Source organism: Blastomyces gilchristii (assembly GCF_000003855.2).
Source record: "Blastomyces gilchristii SLH14081 genomic scaffold supercont1.5, whole genome shotgun sequence".
Taxonomy (NCBI): Eukaryota; Fungi; Ascomycota; class Eurotiomycetes; order Onygenales; family Ajellomycetaceae; genus Blastomyces; species Blastomyces gilchristii.
This window is the reverse complement of record NW_003101678.1, coordinates 3,488,104-3,502,835: the sequence shown is the minus strand read 5'-3', so window position 1 is coordinate 3,502,835 and position 14,732 is coordinate 3,488,104. Positions and strand designations below refer to the sequence as shown.

Below are 14,732 nucleotides of genomic sequence, written 5' to 3'. Positions count from 1 at the left end.
TGCATTGGTTGTTCCGCCAATCTTGCTTTTGCGGCGACGTTCTTCGTAACCGGGACTATGCCTTGCGGTTAGTTATTTCATTTTTAAACGCACCAAATGATATGCTGGGCTTTTTCTTTTCCTTTTTCTTTTTCTTTTTCTTTTTTTTTTTTTTTGGTGTTGGGGGGGGGGGTTGGATGTAGTACTAGCACTATATTACCTGCCAGGGGGAATCTCTTCGATAGATAAAACATCACTGGAAACACCCGATGAGAGTTCGACGCTACGGGCACGCTGGCCCACGCGCCTATTTTGATTATCTGGCAGGTTATACTAACAAACACAATGACGATATAGAAATTAGTGTGCCACTTGCCAGTCAACTGTACCGCAGCCACAGGAGAAGAATAAACATACATGGTGAGTTATTTTCGCGAGCGGGTTAAAGATCTCGTTCCGAAGCCTCTGCTTAACAGCAGTTTCTGTGGAGAGCGTGAACTTCGGAAGCCCCTTCTCTAGGAACCCTTTCGACTTAGATCCAGGGGTGGCGAGCAGAAATCCCTGCTTCCTCAACATATCCGTAATCTGGACAATTGTCTGGCCATTGCAATCTACGTAAAACGAAAGAATTTTCTTTTTTAGCATTGGACTTTTGTCAATGGGGGCTAGCAATAAATAATACATACTCAACTTCTGAGCAAAATCCCGAACTCGATTCGGGTAACCCTCTTCAATAATGACCCGAAGAGCCCGACGCAACAGAACCAGCGTCCGCATATCCTGCACAAGATGCCTTTCTTGCGGTTCAAGAAGACATTTGTAACACGCATGAGTCTCTGGGATGGCTGGATCCTGTGCATGGATGAATCCATAGCAGGTCAAATGCTGCCGAGTTCTGCAGAAAGCGCATTGGAGCTAAATTCGAAGGTGGTGATTAATGATGTTTAGCTTTACATTCTTATTATACACTGAGGATATCAACGTACCATGTCGCGATTCTCTGAATTCGATCCACACTCGCAACGGACCACGTCAGGGTTGATATGACCAGAGTGTCCCTTGTTCTGATCGTAATGAAGTGAAGTTTCACCGGAGAACATCTGGTTCCGCGCTCCTAGCTGGGACAGCTTGACTTGGGAAAGCTGTGGCTTTGCTGTTGCAATTTGGAGGCAGTCGGGATTCCTCTGAGTCGGAATAAAATCGCTGTCAGGGGTTGAAGTTACGGGCTGCAGGATAGATATTTGAAGTTAGCTACCTCAATTTCCAACAGGTACTACCTTATAACTTTTCAAAAACCGTATAATGTAAATACCGGAATCATCTTCTGTAGATCTTTCTTAAAAGCTTCATCTTGGCGGGTCTGGGTCGAAACCTGGCTACTCCCTATTTAGAGCTCATAACTGTCAGTTTCCATATCTAACAGTAACAAGTAGATCCGCGGTGCAACGAACCCTGAGTCGACAATCCAAGGTCCTGAACAGCAACATCCATCTCGCTAATACCAATGTCTTCATCACGGCGAACTCTATTGCTATACCCAATATCCGCTGGGATTTCTGGCACATATTCCGAGCTCGGGTAGTCCGTCCCAGACCATTTCAAAGAACTAATCTTCAGCCCAACACTTTAAGCACAAAAGGAATTAGCACGCCCTTCATCATGTCGCACCAAGGCAGATAAAAGGGGGATGGAAATATGTATCATATATTACCTGTGGATCCCCGTCTCCATAGCACCACACGATTGTGTTTCCCTGGACCACATCTCATTCTGCGCAAATAATAGATCGTTATGCTCTGCTGCCTTAAATCCAGGCGGTTCGTACCCGGGAGGAGAACCGTCAGTGTAAAAGAGATGTAACTCCATGTACCGTTCATCTGATGAGCCCAAAACCTTTAGCAATAGGGCACTAACTGTTGAGAGAAGAAAAAAGAAAAAAAAAAAGGAATATTGTTTTATGAACATACTCGGCAGCATAGGCAAAAACGCGCTCAGCGTAATCAAGCGGCGAACAATCATCTCCAAACCATGTCGTGCCGTCTTGACAGTTTTCATATCCGCCGTACAACCAGTCGATTCGAGGGAGACGCTCGCCAACTGCTTGCCGACATCATCGCCGCCGTCCTTTTGTTTACATCCACCCCCGCCCGTAGCTGCAGGTGTATACTTAAAGGTGAAAGTATAACTTTCCAGCACGTGCGAGGACTTCGTCTTATCGACGAAGATGGTCATCTGCAAAGCTTCCAGAAAGTTTTTCTCAATGGCGTCGAATATTCCATGTTCCTGGGGATCAAAATACTAAGTTAGTAGCAGGGTCAAAAAAAAAAAAAAAAAAAAAAAAAAAAAAAAACTTAAACGGAACAACATAAGGATAGAATGACATGAAGAAAAAAAGTTTCTAAACGCACAAGAAGATCAAGCAACTTATCCGCCTTGGGATTCTTGCCGCGCACAATAATCTTCAATGGCTGCGCTCGTCTCTCATGGGTATTTCTATTAATATTATTATTCGAAGCAACAGGTCCTCCTTCGACGAAGTTCGCGTATGACACGTATGAATTCGGTTTCGAAAGCTTCATGAGATCGCGCTCATCGAAGCAGTCCAGCGGTAAAAACTCCCTAGAAAGAAGAGGCAAAGAAAATATCACGAGGGAGTAAGTAAGTGGCTATGGAAGAGTAGATAGAAAGGAAGTGGACACATATATTTTCTTCCTCCCGTCGGCGACGTCACGCGCGTCTACTATTTTTCACAGGATCGATGACTTGAGGGAGAACGGCGAGTTCTTACCTGAGGTAGAACAAGGTGCCAAACTGGGTTGTTGCAGGGGGTAAGAAGGGGTGGGAATGTGTTAGCCAGATAAGCAAGCTCCCTCTACAGCCACATAGTAGTACCAGGGGTGATAAGGGGGTTAAAACTAACAGATGCATGAAGCATGATTTGGACCAAGGCCAGGCTCTGAGCCTGTTTCACACCCTGGGCATGCTGTTGTTGCTGTTCTTTCTGGACTGAGGCCTGCATGGCAGTTGTAGTACTCACAGCAGGCATCCTGGATGCCACTTCAGTTCCAGTGGCCTGCTGGACTGCACCAGTGAAAATGATGCGTGCCATTTGTCTGATGGAGTCTTGATGAAGTTAGGGGATAAATGAAAGAATAGTATAGGTTAAGAGAGTGATGAGTGATGAGGATGCTGAGTGTTGAAGGTGTTGGGGAACACTTGAAGTCAGGACAAGTTTGCCGCAGAGGAGAGATTTTTTAGCATAGCAAGAGAACAGGAAGTGGATTGAGCGATGGAATTCCAGCCTTTCGAAGGGAATTAAGGATCTGGTAAAGGAATGTGGGATGGGGGATGATATTGAACAGCGGCTGGGGTAGTGAAGGGTGTGAAAGGTGAAGGTAGAGGAGATATAGAAGACTGAGGAGAAAGGAGTGTGTTGTCATGGAGAAAGCTGGCAGGAATCTATTTATACTGATTGTTTAACCACCAAGACAATCAGAAGAAAAGTGGAATGAACAACATAATAGATATGTCAAACAATTTTTGAAATGCAATCTTCTTTTTTAGACATAATAAAAACATTTGTGGCCTTTATGTTTCAAAGAATAGTGTCCTTTTCCAATATGGATTGTCTATTAGAGTAAATAGAAAGGAATACCGGAGTTCAAAGCCAGACATAGGCTTTGATGCGCTATTAATCTATATTTTTGCATCTAAATGAGAGAGGTAACTGAATCAAACACAGCAGTAACCGTGAGTGATATAAGCACACGCAGAAAGGTGCAATAAAATACAGATAGTTGCTGGAACCAGTACAATATCAAACCAGGCACGCTTCGACTGCAAGGTTAGGCATTTTCGCCACGCCATTCAGCCAGAGAGAAACCGTAAGAGGATGAAATTGCATAGCATATTGGATTCACAGAATGGCAGAGATGTGAACAGGGCGATTTCTAGATAGAAGAAACATGGAGTGGAGGATATCAAAGAGAAAACAACTGATGCAAGATGATATACATTGTGATATCAAAACCACTCTGTATGCATCAATAGGGACATATACATGAAGAACTGGAAAGAAAAGGCCCATTGACGTGTGATGCGATATGATATATAGAGAGGGTCGAAAAAGACTCGTGATTTCCTCACCCTCCAGGGCGGCGATTTTTCTATTTCAACAGAAATGGGATAGAACATTAAACAAGCGCAGGAGGTTTGATACATTGATCAAAAAGAGCCCAAGGGAAAGTAAATAGGGAGTTCCTTGGTGGTATCAAACTTTGAGGGGCAACGCGTTGAGCAGCCCTGTAGGTTCCTGGGGATTAATTATATCTGGGGTCAGATATAATCTGGATGTGTATCTCTGAGCTATGATCTGGATAATAGCCACAGCTGTAGTCTGATATCCAGTAAATCAATATCCGTGTAAGGTAAGTCATAGTCGGTTGGTTAACAGTTTTCCAGGAAAAAAATAAACAAAGGGAATATCTTCGGGAGCAGCTCGGTTGGAGATATCGGGGTGGCGACCAAAGATCCAACCGCCGTCACCCAACCTTAATAAAAACACCTTGAAGGACCGGGGCGAGAGACCAATGGGACAAAAGCGAATCTACATTAATCCTATACATAAGGGCAGATTTGATTTGAGGACCAGAATGAGGTTGACCACTCCCATGATATGGTGTATGTGTAAAGATGCCTGGAGGTATGTAACTTAAGTAGGCAGGCGCGTCTACCTATATACTCCATACATACATACATACATACACAACAACACGAACCCGTAGAGAAAGCAGAGATGTGTGGAGGCAAACACAAAGCAAAGACATTCAATTCAATACAGAATGGAATGAGACTGGGATGGAAACAAACGTGCATGCCAAGTCAGCGTAGGCGCCGGGTCTGGGGCTGAATTTCAGGTACCTTATACCTTAACAAGAGCCTAGGAAAGCAGTAGTTGAGGGTACCAGATACTTACAGAGCAGACAGGCCCCGAATCGGTGCCCCCACCACGCGTATAGCCAGGGAGGATTCCAAAGTTACCGTACAGGACGTATTGGCCGTACCGACGATTCTAGCTAGCCTAGTAATAATGTATGTACTGTACAACAGTATTGGATTGGTATATTGTATGGCAGTTCACTTCAAGTCACTTCCAAGGTAGCAATGCAGCAAGCAACCACGTCCGTCCGCCGTCACGTTCCTCACCCTGTCCTGTCCTGTCCTCGCTCGTTTGTATCTCTTCTCCTCTCTCCTCTCCTCTAATTCTCTCTTCGTCTCTCTCCTCTCCCCTTGCTGCTGCTCTCCCGCAACCCCAATAGTAGAGCAGTAGAGCAGTAGAGCAGTAGAGAAACCAACACCAGCATAGCATCCCCCCGATACCTACCCCTCTTCCTTCTCTCTGTTGTGATATACTCCGGCTGTTGTTTTCTTCTGGTGTCGTCCTCTTGCTCTTCTTCTTCCCCTCTCTACTACTACACTTCCTTCACTTTTTTCCTCTCCTCCTTATCTGCACCCCAAGGTGCTGCATTCTCGTTCCATTCTATTGCCTCTTCGCGGGTTTTGGTTTTGATCTATTAGATTTCTACCTTCTCACTCTCCCAGTCCTGCCTTTGCTGCCGTACACAAATCTGGCGGGCTATTTAACTCGATAGATAGCTTAGGCTTCATACTCTCCACGACCAACCTGCCAACCGCAAATACCTTTGTTTAACCCCCTCTCTTTACGGCTCATATATCCCCTTCACTACTACTACTACTACGCGTCGAGGTTTGCTCGTCCTTCCTTGACTGAGCTGTTGGCCCGAACCCTGGGACCTGGTGGACCCAAGAAGCCGTACTCGTCCGGCTACCATGATTTGATTGCAAGGAATCTGAACAAGCTGTAACAAGTCCGTTTAATGTTGGAGCTTGGTACCCTGGGTGTCAATACGGCCTCTGGAAGTGTCTCTGCGAGCCCATTTGCTTTATCTCGAACGGCGATGCCCTGCCCGTGTGCGAGCCCCAACGATACAGCAGACTCTAGTTCTAAAACTCTGTCCCGGAACGCGTCTGTCTCGCCAGTACAGTTCCCCGAACCCTCCTCATCATATAAATCTTTTCCAGCCAGCTTCGAACACCCTGCAAGTTGCGATGGGAAGATGGATCGTTCAGACCGTGTAGATCGTCTTCCCTCAAACAGTTCGGTCGGCCAATTTTCTTTCGCTCCTGCCACCCAAACTACTGTCATCACAACAACTACAACGACCACTACAAAATTCCCTCCGCTGGTCATGAAGACCCCCGGTTCGTCCAGACCTCTTGACCCCAAAATTTACCCTCTAGCTGCTACCCCGACGCCTGATTCGATAAAAGATATCCATTTTGAGCTTGGGGACACTTCAATCGTCTTTAACGAGTCCGAGGATTCGTCAGACACTTTCGAAAAGGTGAGAAATTCCGTTGGCCCTGCCCGTCCATTTATTCTCAACGGAACGGGTAAATCGTGACTACTTTTGCGTCTATATGGGTAAAAACTCCCATTCCTGTTTGTTACTAACATGTCAAATAGTTGAAACAGCAGGCTGAAGCCCTAAGGGCATCTGACGGGGTTATCCGGTCTATATCAACTTATGAGTCCCGAAAAACCGCTCTACCTAGGCGCTCACGTCCCGCAGAAGACCCACGCCAAAGGCTGAGACGACGACCGGTATCACCGATTTCTCTACCCGAATCTTCCCATGAAATGAAGCGGACGCGTTCTGCAACCGCTCTTGCAGCAGACTCCATCACCCGTCGTCGTAACGCGCAGTCACACTTGGACGCTGCTCGACTCAACAAGGACGTTGGTTTGGCCACGCCAGAAACAGAACATAACAGCTTCAATATGGGTAAAGACCAGAGCAACCGTCGACGAATCTGCAGCTTAGGGTCTTTTGGAAAGTCGTCTTTCGAATATTCACCCGGATCCTTGGCGGAAGAAAACCAAAAGCTTCTCAGCCCGTTGCCGCACTCGCGCAAGGACAAGGCCGCCCAAGTCCAGAGATCACCATTATTTGAGCGTCGAACTGGATTGAATACCGAGGAGCTCGTAGGTCAATCGACATCCAATGATAATATTAATAGTAATGGGAAGCAGCTGGGTGACGATGTAGAACACCCTGTGTTAAGACGTAGACGCTGTTCTGCTGCGACTTCGGTCAAGCGGGCGTCTCAAGTACCGACTAGACGCCTAAAGGCCGTTGATAGTCTTGCTGCCCAAGATATGTCCCTTCCCAGCCCAAGTCTTTCCCCGGTCACGGCTATGAATGCTCAAAATCTCGACACGTCTTTCGATTCTGCTGAAGAGCAGGAGAGTGACACGGATTCTAGTCTTGACCACTGCTCAAAAAAGCAGAAGGGCTCTACGGACTATGTTCTTGCTAAAGGCCGCTTTGGGAAAGACGAAGGTAGTATTGCTGATTCATCGTCGCCAGCTTTGTCTTTGATGGATATGCCTTTGATGTTGGATTACTTCGAGTCAGTCCCAGATAAGCTAAAGTCGTATATGATATACCAGCTGCTGCGAAGATGTCCAAAACCAACGTTACGCTTTGTGGCTGGCGTCGTCGATCCAGCTCTCAAATGCGATTTCCTAGCTCTTCTCCCGCTTGAGCTCAGTCTCAATATCGTCAAGTACTTCGACGTTAAAACTATGTGCCGGGCTTCGCAGGTTTCGAAGAAATGGAGGCACATTATTAACTCAGATGAAAAGTCCTGGAAAGAGCTTTTCGAGACGGCTGGGTATGTTTTACCACGCGGGGAGTTGCATCGTGCTATTGAGGAAGGCTGGGGATGGCAATGCCCGAACCCAGGAGATGAGGAAAAGGACCTTCGATGTTCTACCGCTCTTAAATCCGATAGTGAGAACTCGTCTGCGTCTACGTCATCCTTGGCATGGTTATCGTCGCGGAAAACGAGACAGAGCCTAGGCCCTTTGTCAGCCGGTTCCCGACGACCCAAACGAAAAGCGACGACCAGGGTTACGAGTCGAAAGCTTGCGAAAAGGAAATCTGGAGTATCCTCTCAAGCTGAGCATCTAGAGTCTATTGGCTTGATGGACGACTTGATCGCTGCGGAAAGCCCGTACGCTGCTGCGAATGCAGCTGCATTGGCAGTTCCGTACCCTGAAGTTGGGCTACCGTCCCTACGAAGCTTGCACCTCTACAAATCACTCTACCAGCGACATCATCTCATCCATAAGACATGGATGCGAAACGACGTCAAGCCCATGCATATCGCTTTCCGTGCCCACGATCGTCACGTCGTTACTTGCTTACAATTTGATACTGACAAAATCCTCACTGGAAGCGATGATACCAATATTAACGTATACGATACGAAAACGGGGGCATTAAGAGCAACCCTTGAAGGTCACGAAGGAGGTGTCTGGGCGCTGGAGTATCATGCGAATACACTTGTTTCGGGATCTACGGATAGGTCGGTCCGCGTGTGGGACATTGCAGCTGCTGAGTGTACCCAGGTTTTCCAAGGACATACTTCCACTGTGAGATGTTTGCAAATCTTGTTGCCTGTTGCAATTGGAAAATTACCAGATGGAACGCCAAACATGATGCCAAAACATCCGTTGATTATAACCGGTTCCCGAGATTCGAGCCTGCGGATTTGGAGACTTCCCCAACCGGGAGATCCACGCTATTTCGAAAGTGGATCCGACGCTGAAAACCCCTACTTCGTTCGTGCCCTGACCGGCCATCAACATTCTGTGCGCGCTATCGCAGCCCATGGCGATACCCTAGTTAGTGGAAGTTACGATTGCACAGTGAGAGTCTGGAAAATATCTACTGGAGAGGCGCTTCATCGCCTTCAAGGCCATACCTTGAAAGTTTACAGTGTGGTTCTAGATCACAAAAGAAACCGCTGCATTAGTGGATCCATGGACAACATGGTTAAAATTTGGTCCCTCGAGACAGGTGCGGTTTTGTACAACCTTGAGGGACATGCATCCCTCGTTGGGCTGTTGGATCTTCATTCAGACAAGTTGGTATCAGCCGCAGCTGATTCCACGCTCCGGATTTGGGATGCGGAAAACGGACAGTGCCAGAGTGTATTTAGTGGCCATACTGGCGCCATTACCTGCTTCCAACATGACTACCAGAAAGTAATCTCTGGTTCTGATCGGACTTTGAAGATGTGGGATGCTCGAAGCGGGCAATTCCTCAAAGATCTACTCACTGATTTGAGTGGAGTTTGGCAAGTTAGGTTTAATGATAGGAGATGCGTTGCTGCTGTCCAGCGAAACAGGTTGACCTATATCGAGGTACGTTTCTTTTCTTTTTCTTATCTTTTGAAGAATAGCGATTCCGATTTATTTTAGCGCTTGGCTAACCCATATGTCGCAGGTGCTTGACTTTGGTGCATCTCGTGACCGCATTCCTGCTGAGCGTCTGGGAACGCGCATCGTCGTCGATAGAAATGGGAAAGAAGTTGTAGAAGATGAGAGCCTAGCAGAACGCGGAAGCTCAGACATCTAACGCCTAGACCTGTGTTGTTCACCATTTTAGCGGCCCTAACCTTTATAAAGTTACCTCAAACAAGATCCTTCTATCCGCCTATGACTACCATCTCGGTTCGTTCTTGTCGATATTATTGTTATTATTCTTTCCGGCACGATCACTATTCAGGATCGTTGCTGTCTCTCCTTGGGTCCCCTTTACTCCCCAAGCCATCAACGACCTTTAGATACCAAAATATTAAATACCAAATTTACAACCCGACCACGTACGACTCAACGAAGACAACAAAATATTACTTTTCGGGGAAATCATTGCTTATCTTGGGCTTGCCTTGTCGCATTGCTGCCCCATATTCGCCTTCTCTCGGAGGAAAGGTGTAGTATCACGGCGAGTGAAAGCTCCCAGGGGTCAAGGGCAAGGCAAAATCCCTAGGATCATATCACTTTCCATCACGTTATTTGACCAATGACCAATTCCTCTTATCTTCCACTTTTTTTCTCCTGCAAAAACTATTCTTCATTCCGTCGCTTTCAAACATACTTTTACATTGTATTGCGCATTTGCATCTTCTTTATCTTCTTGTTCACTTTTTGCCTGATTCACGATGACTATCATGTATATCTAGTCACAATGTTTTAGCATGCCTTCTTGTTGCTTCTTTTCTTTCTTCAGGGATACCATACCTCCTATTACTCTTATCATAAAATATCTTTGCTTTTCTTCTCCCTTCATCCTTCTAATAAACATCTTCTGTGCATGTTTTTATTCTTATATTTTCCCCCATTGTTTTTGTTATTATGAAACGTCTTTGTTTGTGTAATGTGTCCGAAATCGTCATGTTTGTGGGAAAGGGGGGTTATTTTATTCGAGGCACACACATGAAAACACTTCTTTCAACGCGAGCGTTTCGCTTTATTTTGTTCCTTCTCTCATTTTCAACCCAGGGTTTTCCAAAGGTTAGGTAGCACTCGATTTGCAACAGTTATTTTATTCCATTATTGGAAGGCCTTGTGTGAATATTTACTGTACAAAGTATACGTTTGGGGTAATATAATTTCTATTTTTTTTTTTTTTTTTGTTCATTTTATCATTTTTCGAGGTACGTATGCCGTACGGTACGTAGCTTTCTTTGTTTTGTGTAGGAGCTAAGTTCTATTTATTTTATTGAAATGGATGTTAAAAATGTAGTCTTTTGAGGTTCTATATAAGTACAGCGTATCCAAAAAACAGGGAACAGCATCTCCAATAGTGGTACAGATGGTCTTGTGGGGGGTGAATGTGAAATAGGGGAAAAAAAAAAACAAGTCCCAGAACACCAAGTATAGCCAAACTCGCTAATAAAAAAAAAATACAACAACCCATCTACAGACCATACTCACCATTCCCAACCCAATCTAACCATCTACTAATCTAGCCCCTCATCCGCGCTTGTTGGCCCCCGCAATCCCCGTACCATCCGCACCTCCACCACCCCTTCCCGCCCCAACCCCAACCCCAATCCCCAACCCCACCGCGCGCAGAATCGACCACCGAATCGGATCAACTCCAAGACACCCCGCCTCATCCTTCATCTTCATCGAGCAGGCCAAAATCTCCCCGAGCGCCGGCGCCCCCAGCTCCGGCCGCTCCTCCTGCTCCTCGACCCCTTCATCCTGCCCTTCCTGCAGCTTCTGCTTCTGCTTACTCGTGCTCCCCACGTTCCGGACAGGTTGCACGCGCGTTGCGCACCTTGTCGGCGAAGCGGCAGAGCTCGTCGATGCGCTCGGGCCGGAGGCCGCGGGCGCCCCGCTTCTGGCCGCCCTTGATGAGGACGGAGTCGGCTTTGGAGAGGATGATTTGGTGCGGGACGGCGTTGGCGCGGAGGAGGGAGAGGATGGCGGCGTCGGCGGCCTTGATGCCGTGGTGCGAGTTGATGAGGATGTAAGTGCGGCGGAGTCTGTGGGATGTGGTTTTTTTTTTTTTTTTGTTTGGTTAGTGAGGGTTTTTTCCTTTTTTTTTTGTATATGTATATAAGTATGGGATACGCACTGCTTCCTCTTCGTCAGGTACTTAAGAATCTCCTCCCCCCACTCCTCATTACTCCCCTTCCCATAACCGGGCGTATCAACAAGAACAACCTTGGCCTCCCCGCCCTTCTTCCCCCCAATCCCATACGCATTCAACGTCGTCGTCAGCCCCAACGTCGCCGATGTAAAACACATATTTTTCTCCATAATCGCATTCAGCAACGACGATTTGCCCGAGTTCGAGCGGCCCAGGAACGCTACCTCGGGCACATCGGACATGGGTATCGTGCGGAATTCGCTGGCTGTCCACATCCGGATGGGCGAGTGGTTGGACGCCCTGAAGACGTCGGCGCTGTGTTGGAGCTGTTGGGGGGTTGGGGCTAATGTATCGTAGTAGAAGCAATAGTCAAATAAATCGAGTTGGGCGGGCGGTGTAGAGGCTGCGAGCTTAGTACCGGGTATTTGTAGCGGTCGTTCCGCGACCCTGAGGAGGCTTTTGACTGTGTTGGTTGCAGATTTGGCGGCGGCCATCGTTGCCGTTGTTGTGCACTACCGGTGGGTGCTATGGATTTGTCGGGAGGACCAGGAGGTGTTTATGAAATTAGAGGATAGAATGCTGGGATATATTGGGAATAAAAGGGTGTACTGTGGCTGTAATTCTTCAATTGGACAATTTTCGGCGCCCGGCGTGGAGCTTTGAATTTTCAGCTGTCACTCTCAGTATTCCAGCCTACCAATTGGCTAACCACCGCCTATTACGAGTGTATGGTAATCCCGCGGAGGTGGGTGTGGTGGCTAGTTAAGTTTGATGATGATTCGATATTCCCTCTACTCAGCGTAAGATCAGTGAGAATTAGCACCTGATTAATTATTAATAAGAATTTGCTACCGTGCGTACCGTACCACGGGCCAGGAAGCAGAAAACTTGACCTCGCTAAGTGCGCCACTTGACCTCGTTATGTAAGCTGACCTTCCAAATGTTGGCCTGTACCTGACCTCCCACAATACATCTTTTCTTGTAATTTGAAACCACTCTTTCTTTCTTAATTATTTACCATCAATTCTATAATCAATTCTTAATTATATAAATATTCACTTCAATTACTGATTTTCACACTTTCTCTTTCTTTTCTTCTCTAACATTTTTTACTTTATTATATAAGATCTATAAATATCATACTGATCTATTCAGTGTAGATCTCTTATACTTAAAAAATATTTATTATCTTCTTATTAGAAATAATTATTCATTGAGAAGATATCTGAATACATAATAATATATAAGAAATAGAAAATAATTAAATAGTTAAGTGAATAATAAGTTCTCAGATAAAAGCTTACTTATCAGTTACTCTGACTCTGTAATAAGATTTTATAAGAGAATATCAGTGAAAGATCTGAGAGTTTTAATACTTTAAATATATAAGATATTTATATAATTACACTTCTTCAGACTTTATAGATATTACACATTCAATGAATAACATGTCTAATAACAATATAAGAGAACTTTTAAATATATGTATAGAAGTAATATCACAGTGACTTTAAATAATGTTAAAATTACAATAGTAACAGATAGTATTAGCAGATATATATACAACTTAATAACTTGAATATAAGAAAATTCAATAATTAACTTAACAGAGAACTCATGCAACTTTAACATCTATAGAATTAAATATAAAAGTGCTGAAGAAATGCTTAAATACTCTTATATATTTTAATACTTTCAATCTCACTCTCTACTCATCATGAAGAATGAAAATGCTTGTAAAACTGAGTATAGATGAAAATATTATCAGTTCATTAATTAATCAAGATTAATATATCAATGAATAATTAAAGAATTATATAAAATAGAAGTTTTATTCATGAATAAAAGCATGTGAACTTATATTACAAATATCTGATAATATTATTAAATATTTTAATATTCTGTTCTAAGATACTATTATATAATAGAAAGTATTAGATTAGTTATAGAGTGTTTAACAGAGAAACACTTCTCTTATAATATTCATTTCTGACTTTGACACTCAGATCTTAGAAGCAGGTGATCAATCTTGAGAGAATTAAATGAAAATTAGTATACTTAAGAAGATATTGACTTTTAAACTCTTACAGACTCTTATAAGTGTAAATAAAGACCTAACTTATAAAGGCTTCTGTACACAGCTTTAAACATTGAATAACTATCTTATCAAGCTCAAAGATATACAGAACAGTGATAGAAAATATTACATCTCAGTCACTTATATATTTATATCTGTACTAAAGAATAATAACAATAATACAGATGCTATGAACTGAGTGAACTTAAATATTTATATATAAGCAAGAGTCTCTGCTGTCTGAATCAGCTTCTGAGTTTCTGAGATCACTTCTGAAGAAGTCACTGACTGATGTTAATATAAAGTATATATCAACTGTAATTAATCAGAATACATTGCTTTCAACTGCTGATTAATCTCTATATCTTCTCACTTAAGAGAAAGATTAGTGTCTTCTTACTTAAAGAATGAATCAGTATCTGTCTATATTAATTACATTGCAGTGAAGAAAGATTCAGAAGATAATTATAATTATTATTATTATTATTATTCTTCAATTATAGATATATACAGTCAGAGACTATAATACCTATCTGAGAATCTTTAGTTCTCAGAGTTTTTTCTATATCTATAGAGTCAACTATTATACATTTACTAATTTCAGATATGTAAAATCAGAAAATTTCAGCTCAGAATACAAAAACTGTTTATAAATTTCAGTATTTTAACATCTTTTAATACTTTGAAATTATTTGAAAATATCATGACAAAGAAAAACAAAACATAGTCTTAAAGATAGATATATTAAATAGATAGATAGAAAAGAATAGAAAGAAATAAGTACAGTAAAGAGAGATCTATAGAACAAGATCTCTACAGTTTATATCTTAAACTATATACATATTTTAACACTCTATATAACTGACTGCTATCTCTGTTCTCTCAGATCTGCTTCAGAAATTATTATTCTCTCTAAAGAGTCATCATCTAGCTAGCTTCTGTAACTAGCTTATTTATAAGTGAGATTCTCACTAAGAATAATATCAGAGCTACTCAATTCTAGTTAAGTCTCTAATCTTTCAGCTATTAATCTCAGTATTTCAGTCTATCAATTGACTGTCACAGTCTTGCTTATATTAATCATCTATTAAGAGTGTCTAGACCTTGTCTTATCTAGATTCTTACTAGACCTGAGATATTCT

At 43.5% G+C, this 14,732-nt stretch overlaps 3 protein-coding genes across 3 annotated transcripts; 1 reads left to right on the top strand and 2 right to left on the bottom strand.

The window, feature by feature from the left end:
* Positions 1 to 339: 339 nt before the first annotated feature.
* On the bottom strand, positions 340 to 2,558 carry BDBG_03599 (meiosis specific protein Hop1; the record flags this gene model as incomplete). The annotated part of the gene is made up of 8 exons (XM_031721322.1): positions 340 to 590; positions 666 to 894; positions 966 to 1,205; positions 1,292 to 1,358; positions 1,427 to 1,603; positions 1,691 to 1,856; positions 1,947 to 2,262; positions 2,388 to 2,558. The coding sequence occupies 8 exons, from the start codon at positions 2,556 to 2,558 to the stop codon at positions 340 to 342; spliced, it is 1,617 nt and encodes a 538-aa protein (XP_031577836.1).
* Positions 2,559 to 5,184: 2,626 nt separating this feature from the next.
* BDBG_03598 (F-box and WD-40 domain-containing protein CDC4) lies at positions 5,185 to 10,661 on the top strand. The gene is made up of 3 exons (XM_002626388.2): positions 5,185 to 6,404; positions 6,527 to 9,274; positions 9,357 to 10,661. The coding sequence occupies exons 1-3, from the start codon at positions 5,877 to 5,879 to the stop codon at positions 9,486 to 9,488; spliced, it is 3,408 nt and encodes a 1,135-aa protein (XP_002626434.2). The 5' UTR covers positions 5,185 to 5,876; the 3' UTR covers positions 9,489 to 10,661.
* BDBG_03597 (GTP-binding protein) lies at positions 9,323 to 12,394 on the bottom strand. The gene is made up of 2 exons (XM_031721321.1): positions 11,499 to 12,394; positions 9,323 to 11,406 (listed from the first exon to the last, which is right to left on the bottom strand). The coding sequence occupies exons 1-2, from the start codon at positions 12,005 to 12,007 to the stop codon at positions 11,151 to 11,153; spliced, it is 765 nt and encodes a 254-aa protein (XP_031577835.1). The 5' UTR covers positions 12,008 to 12,394; the 3' UTR covers positions 9,323 to 11,150.
* Positions 12,395 to 14,732: the final 2,338 nt, after the last annotated feature.

Coding starts and splice junctions, on each gene's coding strand:
- BDBG_03598 (XM_002626388.2), top strand. CDS start 5,877: ATGTTGGAGCTTGGTACCCTGGGTGTCAATACGGCCTCTGGAAGTGTC. Junction 6,405..6,526: donor CGTCAGACACTTTCGAAAAG/GTGAGAAATTCC, acceptor CATGTCAAATAG/TTGAAACAGCAGGCTGAAGC. Junction 9,275..9,356: donor ACAGGTTGACCTATATCGAG/GTACGTTTCTTT, acceptor CATATGTCGCAG/GTGCTTGACTTTGGTGCATC.
- BDBG_03597 (XM_031721321.1), bottom strand. CDS start 12,007: ATGGCCGCCGCCAAATCTGCAACCAACACAGTCAAAAGCCTCCTCAGG. Junction 11,407..11,498: donor TACCTGACGAAGAGGAAGCA/GTGCGTATCCCA, acceptor CACATCCCACAG/ACTCCGCCGCACTTACATCC.